The sequence below is a fragment of the Diachasma alloeum genome, unplaced genomic scaffold, assembly GCF_001412515.2.
Source record: "Diachasma alloeum isolate Michigan unplaced genomic scaffold, Dall2.0 Dall_scaffold_00399, whole genome shotgun sequence".
NCBI lineage: Eukaryota > Metazoa > Arthropoda > Insecta > Hymenoptera > Braconidae > Diachasma > Diachasma alloeum.
In genome coordinates, this window is record NW_021680538.1 from 186,520 (window position 1) to 200,005 (window position 13,486).

General features: G+C 39.3%; 1 protein-coding gene across 1 annotated transcript in view; it reads left to right on the forward strand.

The window, feature by feature from the left end:
• The window catches only part of LOC107041993 (ras-specific guanine nucleotide-releasing factor 1), a 310,250-nt gene that overhangs the window by 113,923 nt on the left and 182,841 nt on the right, over positions 1 to 13,486 (forward strand). The window contains exon 3 of the mRNA XM_015262838.1: positions 12,066 to 12,172. Within this exon, the coding sequence (XP_015118324.1) occupies positions 12,066 to 12,172 (107 nt within the window). The remainder of the gene's footprint in view (positions 1 to 12,065; positions 12,173 to 13,486) is intronic.

Sequence of the window (13,486 nt, forward strand, 5' to 3'; positions counted from 1 at the left end):
ACCCCCCATTAACCACCCCCCCTCTCTCCTTCGCCCTTATAAATACCCCGAGAGCTCCACTATAGAGATACCCCCCAAAAACCTCTCGAGATCTCCCCTCGTCCATACCCTCTATTGACCCCCCCCCTCCCTTAAAAGACCCTGTGGGCTGTCCTGGGAACTGACCCCCAAGATCTCCCCTCGACCATGGCCTCCATTAATCCCCTTTTGAAAGAACCCGATAGCTCTCCTGGTAAGTTAACCCTAAGAAATCACCGAGATCTCCCATTGACCCTCTTCAAAACACCCAATTCACGTTCCAACGCTTTTCCTCACTCCGTCAACAAAATAACCCTCTAATCAATGAATTATAACAAATTCCAACATCAATGTTTCAATTTCTTCCCAACCCTACTTGTCGCTCACTTCAATCACTTATTTGGAGCTAACTTCTGATAATAGCCGTTTTCGTAAATGAAGCCTCCGGCCTTAATAATAACTCATTCCATAGGAAAATTTAAACATCCATTCAAAACATGAAACAAAATAGGAATAAAATGGCAAAAAGCTCCTACTACTGGATTCTCTCACAAGTGCCCCGTGGATTTCATTACATGCATAGATGCATGGGAGATCATGATCTTTGGCATAGACGCCTGAGATGATCGTGGACTTCAGTTGAAGAGGAAGTTCACCCCCTTCAGAGGTACACCAACAAATTCGTGGGTTCGCGTTATATGAGAAACAGAAACTCCAGACCATAATTACCTGGATGATGTTTTTGGAGTCTCCACACCGATTGAAGGTCACTCATATCTTCACTGAGTTAGTCGCAAAAAATGAATTATTGGACTATCGGTTGAAAATAATTATTTTGAAATCACAATGAGGTATGGAATATAAAACCCATGTAGGATGACTGAACAATCACTGCTATGATCCCAAATATGGCTACAGCGTTGCAGTGGTTGTTGTTTCATTTAATGTTGCCAATCATTGGTCGCATTGATTGTTATTAATCAGCAGTGTGACTGTCATCATACTTTGGGTGTTGGGTAGTAGCTCAATCATTACAGTCGCTGTCGCAACAACTTTCACTCAGTGGCCAAAAACATTGCGTCCTATATCGTCTCAGTCATTGCCATACATGTCGTTGCAAATGTCACTGTCATTATCGCCTTAATTATCGTAGTCGTTATTGCCACAAGTGCACCCTGTAATATCGCTGGGACCATCGCACTGGCTCTCGATCAATTTAACCATATGTGTCGCGTGCAATATCGTTTCAACTAATGCAGTCACCGCTATTCCAACCTGTTCCAACCGCTATTCATATAAAGTTTCCACAATAGCTGCAAGTAAAACCAATGGTGCTGCGATTGTCGCCGTTATCGCATCCGATGTTGCTCTAACTAGGGCAACTAATATGCGATTATCGCAGCATCTACCCGCACCGTTGTCGCATTTTGTATCCGTCTACCCAATGCAACCAATGTTACATTCTGTATCGCTCCAACTAGAACCGCCAATATTCCATTAATTTTAAATAAATAGATCAGACGTACAATATTTGAATAAATTGGGTACCCCCAGCGGGCTTTGAACTCAGGTGGGTATCGAAGCCCACGTCCTCTCACTTTCCGGGCGAGTTACTTTACCACTAAGCTACTGAGCACCACTAGGAACCCAATCTACCGCCAATATTGCTATAAGTTCCGCAACCAATATCACTGCCACTATTGCAGTACATACCACTACAGTTGTTGCATTTGGTATCGCTCTACCTAATGCAACCGCTATCGTTCCGATTTTGGCAGCAGCTATTGACACACATTTCGCATCTGGTAGCGCTCTGTAAGCCTTACAACCTTCTTGTCGTATGTTGAAGCACGTGTGCAGCATAGGTGATTGCATCTTGAGAAATACGAAGGTGAAAATGTGATTAGACTAGTGATGCCGCGAGACATCACGAGACAAAAATGTCGAGGGATCGTTTCGGTTTCAGTGGATACGGAAAATTTTTGTCTCATCTCAGTTTCGAAATACGCAGTATCGACTGCTCTCATGATAACGCCGACTCAATTTATTTCAGATTCCAGTCTTTCGCATTTTTTATAGGTGAAATTCCGAGACGAGAGAGACCGAGACAAAAACAGAGATTTTCCATGAAAACCCGCGAAGAACTTAAGACCGAGATGAGATAAATTTACTCGAGGTTATCATGAGAGGAGTCGACACTGCGTACTTCGAGACTAAGACGAGACCAGACATTTCCGTGTTCGCTGAGATCGAGACGATCCCTCCCAAGTTTTGTCTCGTAAAGTCTCTCGCGCCATCACTAGACTAGAGATGGCTCCATAATTTTTCCGATAATATCCGAGACATTTGAGATGAAAGCAGGAAATTACAACGCTTCCGAGAGACCACCGCTAATGGAATGAGTATTACGGTATTCAAAGCACCCAAAATCCATTCATACAAAATGTAAGATCGAAGATGAATCATTAATTTATACATACCTGATTCATTCATCTCGAGAATTTCATTAGAAAAATGTTTTATTCCAGGAAAAAAATTAAAATTGGACAGACATCCATTCGTGAAATTTAATGGAGTGACATTTCGATAAACCGAAAAGCAGCAAAGGCAAGAAAAACTGAGATAAAAATCTCTGACCGAGACTTGAACGTTGGTCGACAGAGTCGGTAAAGAAAGCAATTACGCACTCAGTCACATGACAATTCAATGAAATTAAGGTTGGGAACAAGTACTGTATCCAAAAAAACGGGGGTGCTCATTTTTTCCCTCATTTCTGAGGGGTATTTCATTGAATTGGTAGTACATACTCCCTATTGGGGGTACTCTCCAACTGAGGAAACGCTTTCTCCTTGAATTTTTCTAATGCTTGAGAAATATTTATGATTTATGATTCTTATTCTCGTATGATGAAAAATATTATCACATTAATATAATGCCATCATCATAGAATGACATTACGATAAAAATAACAACGATGAAGCGGCCAATTATTGTTCAGTAAGTGAGAGTTCACGATAATTTGCGAAATGGTCTTTAAATTATGTTCTCATTTATTCTAGCTCTACGAATTACTCCCTATTTTGTTCCAATTATTTCCCTTCGAAATGGTCGCCTCATTTGTTAATTCATTCAAATTTACGGCCATTTACCGTCACATACTTGGCAGACGAAAAGTTAATTATTCACTTTCATTGATGGCAATCGTTGAGGGATGTTTGCGAAAGTATTTTCATTGTTTGGGGAGAAGTTTCAGATTTTTAATTAATTAAATTTGAAAATTTTTATATTTGGTAAACGAGGATTACAGAAGAAAAAAAAATATCTAGATTTACTTGAAATTGTTTGGGGAGTTCATTAACAATTTTCATTTCGTTTGGGAAACGGTGAAAACCTCATTGTTTAAGGGTTCAAGTATTTGTAACGGTCAAGATTGAATTTTTTAAAGGTTTTTCTATGGGGGTCATAGTGAGGTCATGTGAAGGTTATTTAACCCATGGACTGTTCCGGCAGTGTATTAGTGCGCCATAAGAAACACACAGTGGCGTCAATGGGTTAAGGGTGCCAAGTGAATTTGGCAATGACCTTGAAAATTGACATTCACCAACAAAGTTATAATTTTTTTAAATAATAGTATTAGCAGATGGTGCACATCGGTGACAAGTTTACAATGTTAGAACTTATGGGTTTCGAGAAATTAAATAAACAAAATCAGTCTTATACACGGCCTCTTATGGATTTGTGATTAAATTGAACGTTTCACCCCTAAGAACTCAAGAAAAATTTGAAAAAAAATGAAGATATGGGGAATAATGTGTCAAATGTGATGGCGTCAAAAAATAATGGGGTACCACGGTGAATAAGAGAGATATTTCAACCCGCCGTACCGATTTGATCCCATGCTTTCTCGAGGTTCGTCACGCAAAATAGGGGATCTTCCTCATTTATTTTCTCGATGTCTAGTTCCACTTGCGGGTTTGAAATTTCGTAGGATGAATGAATACATATTTCTGCAATGATGGAGGAAAAGAAAAATTTGTTTTAAATATTTTTCCAAATTCACTTGGCACCCTGAAGTGTCATACGAGGGTGTATAGGAGTCATATGCGAGTTAGTTGGGAAACATTTGGGGGTTATACGAGAATAATGTTTGGCCCTAGCCCTGATTTGACCGTCACAACTCCCCATGTGTCCCTCGGTCTTTATTCGACCGTTGGTCTTTATTTGACCATCGTGTTTAAACCGTATAATTCGTCTTTCAAGCCTTGGACCATTGTGTTCGACTCTTTAAGCCCTCCATTTAACCCTCGGTCGCTGTAGCACACTTGTACTTTTAACCTCCTCCTCCCCCCCTTCCCTCTGACCCTTGGCAAGCATCTGACCCTTGGGTACTTGTATTTAGTCCTCATAAATCTCATCTGGAGCTTGCTCCCTATTTACCCCTCACAACCCATCATTAGACCCTCAGTCTGTATTTGACCCTGAGTCCTCATTTGGCTTCCACAACTCCCCGTTTGACCCTCGGTCTTTATTTGACCTTGGTCCGAATTTGACCGCCGTGTTTGAACCTTATAATTTCTTTCTTAATCTTTGGAGCTTGTGTTGGGCCCTCATTCGAGCTTTGGTCCCTATTGGCCATAACCTCCCGTCCGACTGTTGTAATCACCCATTCCCGTTAATGAATTTTGGCCACTCCATGGCTGCAGCCACACGGGCTGCTGTGACCGTGTCATGGTGGGTTTGATATGTGCAATTGTACATTTACATTTATTCAACTTCTTATTCCCAACATCTCTCATATGAACCCCATATGAACTTCAATATGAACCCCATATGACTCCCATATGACTTCCATGTGACTCCCATATGGCCTTCATATGACACCAATATGACCCGCATATGACTGCTATACATTACATGACCCTTAAATAACCTTCATCTGACCTCCAGATGACCTTCATCCAAAAATCCTATGAAAAATTTCCTTTTGATCCTTGTGAATACTTTAACTCTTAAAAATTAAATTCTTGACCCTTTTCCAAACGAAATAAAAGCTATTAATGAGTTCTCCAAACAATTCCAAGTAAATGTAGATAATTTTTTTTTTCTGTAATAGTCGTTCACCAGATATACATATTTTCTATTTAATAAATTAAAAAACATAAAATTCCCCCCAAGCAATGAAAATGCTTCCCCAAACATCCTCCAACGATTCCCAAACGATTACCATAAAAAAAAAAAATTAATTTTTCCTCTGTCATGATGGTCTGGTATCTGTTACTTAGAGGCCGCCATCTCTCGGTTCGACGCGACATTCCAATAACAACCAGAATCTCCAGATACCACGCCGTCACTTTAGACATTAACCCCTCCATCACTTTCTATCTAGACTCCCGCCGTCAACGATGTTGCCGTCCCATGACCGCTATGGAATGGCGGCAGACTGCCATCACGGTATTGGCTGAATAATCACAAAATTCTTATCGTCACCATTTGAATGCTTTTTGTCCGATTTCATTAATTTTTGCGGCATTCAAATCGTAATTTCTTACTCTTCATACCCTCAAAATTTATAAGGTACATGCTGACGTCACCCTTTATAATGTAACTAATTGTAAGATTATTTTTCATGTACCTTGTCACATTTATATTTTATTCAATGGATATGTGTCGGAAGTAGTGGAGGGCGTAGTTGCTTCGTGTATAGATACACGGCAGCGTTCGGCTATTTTCCTACAGTCAGAGTCAAAACTTTTTCGTGACCGATATGCTGCCGTGTATCTCAAACTGACAATAAAGAGTATTTTCTTGAATCAATGCAGCTATTGCACGATTTATTTCCATCCTCACTCTAAAATTTGCCGTAAAATACTTTGTTGGTAATATCAAATTTTTGTAATGTTTTCAAATTTCGCAGTAGGGGCCTTCGTCAATCAACTTAGAAAATTCATAAAAAATTAACGGATCAAATGGCAAATCATCAATTACATGTCAAATTTAATGGTGAACATTTTTCTTTTGAACCATTCTCCTCTATCTCGATCGAGTTTGCCAATAAACGCATCGGAGCGCCCCAACATCCGCGCAAGTGTTAACGTGCTGCCCACTTCCCTCCTATCCATGATAACTCTTTATCTATCACAATTAGAAGAAAAAGTTATACATTACAAATCGTGTATTTTCACATATCAAACACCTTTTGTTTGAAATTTTCTTCTCTATCTACAACCGTTTCCATGATATGATCGATTAAACAATAAAAAAGTTATAAATAAATAGACCTGACCACAACATGTAAAAATCGACGTCGGAATCGGATTCAGCACTTCCGTTAACGTAAATTTCATAGATAAAATGTAATTTTTTTCCTAGCGCATACAGAAATAGGGTTAGCCTAGGGCATACTATTTCTATTTCCACTCTAAAAAATAGCTTGAAGCAACTTTTTGATAGCATAAATTTTCTGTGAATTTTTTCAGATTTTTACATTGGGGCTTTCGTTAATCTACTTCAAAAAAAAAAAATTAAAGAATTGACAAAAAAAATCTGAAAAAAATCAGGGTGGATTTTTCATCGAGTAGAATCATGAAAAAAAAACGAAACGAATCTGAGATGGTCAGGGTTTAAACCGGGCGAATTGACATGGAATGACCCATGTACAGTTGCATGGCTGCAGTCGCCTACTTGTTATAAAAGCATTTGTTTTTGTTTTTTACTTTGTAGATATCACTAATGTCGTTGAAATAGTGACAAAAGTGTCTTCTTATTCCTCGTATCTTACCGTAACCTAATTCAAACCATTGTCCCCACGAAATTGAAAAATGTTATCACTCGGAAACAGATAAATATATTATTCTAAAATTTAATTATCCACGAACATTTAATAGTTTATCATACAATTTTTAGCACACAGCGGTTTTGCTTGACTTCAAACATGAACCATAACCTCTTACACTGTCTTCATCTCCGAGGTCCGCATATTTATATAACGAGGAGAAATTCGAATTTTCGAAAGAAGAAAAAAACATAGAACACTGAATTAGTTTTTTGTTTTACTCTTATAAGTATTTTAATGTGAGAATAAAACGTTTCCTGTGATTCTCCAGAACATCACAACCCACATTTGAAAACACTGGTGGCAACACTTTGACGTTGGCTGTGAGTCTCAGTTGGACAGGCGCTGCCAACCTTGTAACTTGATTCTCCGACTTTATAATATTAGGTGTACAAATTAATTCAGGTGATTTTTTTCATGAAAATTAGAGTTTATTATAAAAAAAACAAAAAGACATTTAACGGTCGAAATATTCCCCATTATTTTCGATGACTTCATTCCTCCTCACTGGCAACTAACAAATTCCTTCGCGAAAGAAACTTGGCGGTTTTGACTCAATAAATTCATCGATGCTTTTTCGGACCTCGTCGATTGTTTTGAAGTGCTCATCAGCTAGGTGGTGTTGAAGAGATCGAAATAGGTGATAGTCGGATAGGACGAGATCAGGCGAGTAAGCCGCGTGAGGGAGAACCTCCCATCCTAATTCACAGATAATATCCTTAGTCGCTTTGGTGACATGCGGTCGAGCGTTGTCATGTTGGAGAATCACTTGTCTACTTCGTCACTTGTCTACTTCCGCTGCCAGCATATGGCCTCTTTTGCTCCAATGCATCATTCAAATGAATAAGCTGTTGTTGATAAACCTTCGCAGTAATAGTTTGGCCAGGTTTAAGTAGCTCACAATATATCAAACTTCATATCCCACCAGATACTCAGCATTACTTTTCTCGCATAGGAATTGGGTGTCGGAGTCGACGTCGATGGTTCGCTGGGATTCACGTATAACACCCACTTTTGATCGCCCGTAATGATTTTGTATAAGAAATCTCTTCCTTTAAATCGAGTGAACAGAGATAGCGTCGTCTCCAGTCGTCGCTTCTTATTTTCGGGACTCAGATCATGAGGAACCAATCTGCCCTCCTTTTGAATTTTGCCAAGTTGATGTAGGCGATGAGAACTGCATTGTTGAGTCACTCCGAGTTATAGTGCAAGCTCTGTTTGGCTTCGAGCAGAATTTTCAGCCAAGAGTTGTTCGAGTTCTTCATCGTCGAATTTTTGCGGTCGAACCGGCTGTTCTCGACGCGAAAGATCGAAATCTCCGTCTCTAAACCTCCGGTACCACTTTTTATACGTTTTATGTGTAGGACTACCCACAAGACTAAACCGAGACTAAACTGTGGAGAGACCGTCTCGCTCCGAAAAGCAAGAAACTTTTTAGTACTGTCTTAGTCGTGAAAGGCATCGTATCGCCTCCTCCAGTGATGACCACAAAAAAAATCATCTCGTCACAGTCTCCACTTTTTCGGGTTTTTTAGCTTCCAAGTCTCGGTTTGAGAGTCTCGGTCTCGGTCTCAAATGAATAAGAATGAGAAAACGTGGAGATTGTGACGAGATAATTTTTTGTGGTCATCACTGGAAGAGACGATACGATGCCTTTCGCGACTAAGGCAGTCCGAAAAAGTTTCATGTTTTTTTGGAGCGACACGGTCCTTCCAACATGAGGTCTCGGTTTAATTTCGTGGGCAGCCCTATTTATGTGTTACAACGTTTTTTCCAAGAGCACTAAAAATCATTTGAGTAGCCTCGGCAGCATTTTTCTTTAATTGAAATGCAAAAAGAATGCAGTGCTTCAAATGTTGCTTATCGACAGACATCGTATTTACTACCATTTTTTAAGGTTATGTAAGAAGTATTTACTGCTTCGGTAACTAAATACTACCGATATACAAAATATTGAAATATTTAGTTTTTGAACGCAATTATAAACCGCGAAATATAGGGGCACCTTATTAATTTGTACACCTAATACGAATCGCGAGAATGTGAACATTAGCCCGTTGCTTTGCGCATATCTTTTTTACTGTGAACTCAATAAATACAATAGTTACACAGTTGAAAAGCTCATAGGCGTTTTATTTAATGTAACTAAGGACAAGTTCCCGAATCGTCGTCCCGTTTTTACTCTATCGAATATCGATCATCTAGAGGTAGTGGAGGGGGAAGTTCTGTCGTGTATAGATACGCGGTACGCTCAGCCAGATGTTTTGTACAGTCGGAGTCAAAAATTTTCTTGGCCGATACGCTACCACGTATCTCGATAACCAAAACAAAATAAAAACAATTATAACGTCACATAGTCAAATCTGACGCACCGATACTTCCTACCATTGAAAACAGAACAAATCAGAGAAGGCGGAAGGAGCTTGGGAATATCTCTATTCGTAGCGATTCTTTGACGTATACGTCCTTAGCACGTATCTCTACCGTGTATGTATACTTGATATTATTCTATCCAGATCAAACTCGTGACTCGTGAAACTATCGGCATGATTCACAGCCACCATGAGCTTCCATTCGAACGGCATCGCCGGTCCACTGGAGCCGATCTTTCTTCATTGTAACGGCAATATTCTTCTTGATAATTTTTCCTTCTTGTGAAAGTTTTGACGATACCGGTTTTGCAGAGAGTTTTTTCCATCTTAAAAATTTTGTCATCGTTCCGAAACAAGTGGATCTTCTGAAATACTAGGTTTATTGAATTGACATTGAAAGCTATCATACCCTAGGTGGTATGATAGCTGCATTAAATTATCAAAAAGAAAAAAAAAGGAAGAACACAGTTTTATGGAAAAAAGCCTTCCGGCATAAAAAACCCAGATTTATTATTGGAAATACACTAAGTTAAAGGATTCACTGCGAATGGCGGCGTCACACGTGGGTTCACAAATATACACATACAACAGAATGTGTTTTTTTAGGTTAACGATTCAAGAACAACGGATATCACGCATCCGCACATTCCGATAATAAACTTAAACTAACACTTTGATTACTTAGGTTAATTTGGGGGTTGCTTGGCGCAATTTGTTAATTGCATCCTTGGAAGCGTGGCTTCTGTGTCACGTGGGGACATGAAACCATGTGATTTCGTGCCGATGATCGTTCGTTCGCTTTGTTGCGAATTCTCAGCCACTTTGTTTCGAATTCTTATTAAGTAGTGCACTAGATTTGTTACTTATTATTTAAGTTGTTGATTTTGTTGGTTTTATTAAGTTTCAAGTCAAGATGACTACGTAAATTCTGGATTTTTGTTAGCTCTCCAAACACGCTTCAGTGTCAGTTTTTTTACTCTGATGCCATATGCAGCAGTCGGTGCGTGCATCAGCAAACGAAAATGGCGCTTGTAAGGTACTGCCAACGCTTGTCGCCAGCATGCGAACGCAGCTTCAAGCCTTCACATGGGTTACGATGTAACATTTATGTAACAGGGCAAGCGGTGAAAGACTCAGTTATTGTGTGGGTGTTTCCTTAATTTTCATTAGACTTTTTTCTCTTTTAAAAACTTGTTTATGATCTCCACTCTTTCGATCTTCGATATCGAAATCTCCACTAGGTAAATTTCGAAGTGTGAGGTCATCCCTCTTCTGGTGTCACGTTTTTCTTTCCACCTGGCATGGTATTGCGCCATCTGACGAAAAAAATTGTAACATGATAGTATTGCTCATTCAATATAGCAGGGTCATATACTTTTCGTTTTAATTACATTGCAGTATTTACGATGGAGGAATTGAAAAAATCTGTGAGTGTAGTGGAGCTACGAATATTCCTGAAATTTTGTATCCTATTAGATTACCCTGGAGGAGTTGCGCACGGGTTATTAGTGAAATGTGTTATCTGCAATGCATTATATAAATGAACAATACAACCCTGGCTCAATGTCTATAAACGAGATCGAAAGTCCGCTGAAGGTGAGGTGCGGGTCCCACGATCCATGTTATCAAATAAATTAGACGGGAGAGATAGAATCGCAGAAGCTCTCCGTCAGTCACCTAGAGTGAGTGCTAACGATCTTTCCACCCAACTTGGTATTCCTCATTCGACTGTGCATAGAGTACTAACCAAAGATTTAGGTCTGGTCAATAAATTGGCAACATGGTAAGCTCACAGTTTAACTGACGATCAAAAAGAATTTCGATATGAAGCTGCACGTAGCAACTTGGTGTGGTATCGTCGTAAGAAAAATATACTTTCTAGGCTCCCGTGTATAGATGAGAGTTGGGTCGAATTTTATACCCCTCTTCAAAACCATCAATCACGATCTTGGGTGGAACCAGGTATGTCAGCGCCAAGATTACAACCTGCAGAACTTCACGAACTGAAGATACTGCTGATAGTTGCAATGGATATGAAAGGGATCACTTTTTAGACGATTCATGCAGAAAATACAACTATGACATCTGAACATTATAAGGCGTTTTTGGAGGGCAATATTCCCAAATGGTCACAAGAACATCACGTAATAAGTCCCCTTATTTTGCACGATAACGCCAGACCACATAAAGCATGCATGGTTCGGCAGTTAATTGACAATGAACGTTGGGTAGAACTTTTCCACCCACCATATCCTCCCGATATGAATCCGTATGATTTCAATTGTTTGAATTGAGTTGCATAGGATTATTTCCATCTTGAATGAAAATGGGACTCTACATGGTGTTCGAGAATTGTCAGCGGTCTGGGAGCGCGTCCTCAGTAATGGAGGACATTACTGAATAATATTATGAAACTATCATTATATGTCGATTATCGCTTGTTAAGATATAGAAAATAATAAGTGGCCTGATAGTTCAAGATAGGACATCAGAATCCACCACTCTTTGCAATCGACGATAAGTCTCGGCTGCTGTGACTTTTCAGAGAAATAGACTTAATTTTGTTCCGTTTTATGGGAATAGAAATTGAATTTTTTCCTGCCATACCAATAGAAGTGGCCATGACCGACTCAAATATTTATGATTCATTTTCAGTAGTCTGAATGATTTTCTGACTACTAGACTTGTGAATAGTTGATTTTCAAAAGAGAGTTATGAAGATAGACTAATAGGATACAATTGGCGTAAAATAGTTGATTTTCTTGCTCGGACGTTCATTTTTGGAACATAGAGACTATTACTTTTATGGCCATGTGGGGTAACTTTGTTAATCATTATTTCAGCACTGCTTCGCGATATCGTACAGGCGTGAGAATCAACGACAATACGAGCTGAAAGCAGCCTCAGAATCAGATTGCAAGACCTGGATTGATGCCATAAGAGAAGCCAGGTAAATCCTATCGATTTTATTTATCCTTGTAAACCGGATCAATTGAAGAAAACAAAACAGTCAATGATGGAATGATTTCCACATTTATATTTTGTTCCAACGTTCGTTAAAATTTGACGGATCAATCCCACTGAATTTGATGATGTAATAGTTCCGTCGGAGTGCACAGTCTGATGATGATATGGTTGAAACTATGAAGGTTGCTGCCATATTGAGATAGATGTACAGTATCCAACAACCCTTCCCACAGATCATGACGATGAGTAGAATTCTATACTGTTGTATATTATTATATAATCGCAGTCATGTATAATTTATACACAGTTCTACTCCGCTCAGGCAATTGAATTCCTGGTTCATCGCCGATGAAGGCATAAAATTCACAAAAGATTAAATTTTACCCTACAGTTCAATTACTATCGTTGAGGAGCCGACTTTCAGAGGGAATGAATGAAACTTTAGTTGTAAGTTGGTATTTATTTTTATTGGTCCACCTGTATACCCTCTCGGGTTTTTACATATTATTCCCTTCCCATTGCCCCATAGAATATAATCATAAGTACAATAAATATATAAACAAACAAACATGTTTCATATTAAGGACGTAAGTCCCAGTCAAACAAATTTTCATATAATATATGATATAATCTTTCATCTCTTGGTATCCAGCTAAGACAAGACTTTCAAGAAAACTAACTAACCATTAAGTTTGCTGTTTTTTAAACAGAAAAAGAGAATAACACATAGTCTCTCACTCGCAACTATTTACATCGAGATCATTGCACTAGGGTAAGAGCACGCATGAGCTAGTTAACATAATACTGAAAACTGAAGTGAATAGAAAAGAAAATCGATTAGAGAAATGATGAGTGATTGGCGCCCCAGCCTCGAGCCGTTTCTCGCCATATTGGTCCAGGGACTTGGTGGTAAAGAGCGAGACATCGAGTCATCTACCAGATGCTCATCCGGGTTTAATCAAAACTGAAGATCCGTAGTAGACAATATTCCGCCCTCAATTCAGTTGTAAGAGAGTACTTCTGCATCATCCTATTCAACAAGACTAGCTTTCCTCCCTCATTCTTCCCCTGTAAGCAGAACTAAATATACTGAGATAAGTAACTAGGTGACAGACGTAGCGAGAAGCCTCCGCCGGAGGAAGAGGGAAGCTAGCAATGCTCATCAACCACCTCCTTTCTTTCACCATGTTCTCCCACCCCCTGACCAGTTTACATAATTGCTCATCAACCAACTCCTTTCTCTCACCATCTTCTCCCACCCCCTGAACAGTTAACATAATTCCGAGATCGGATTCCC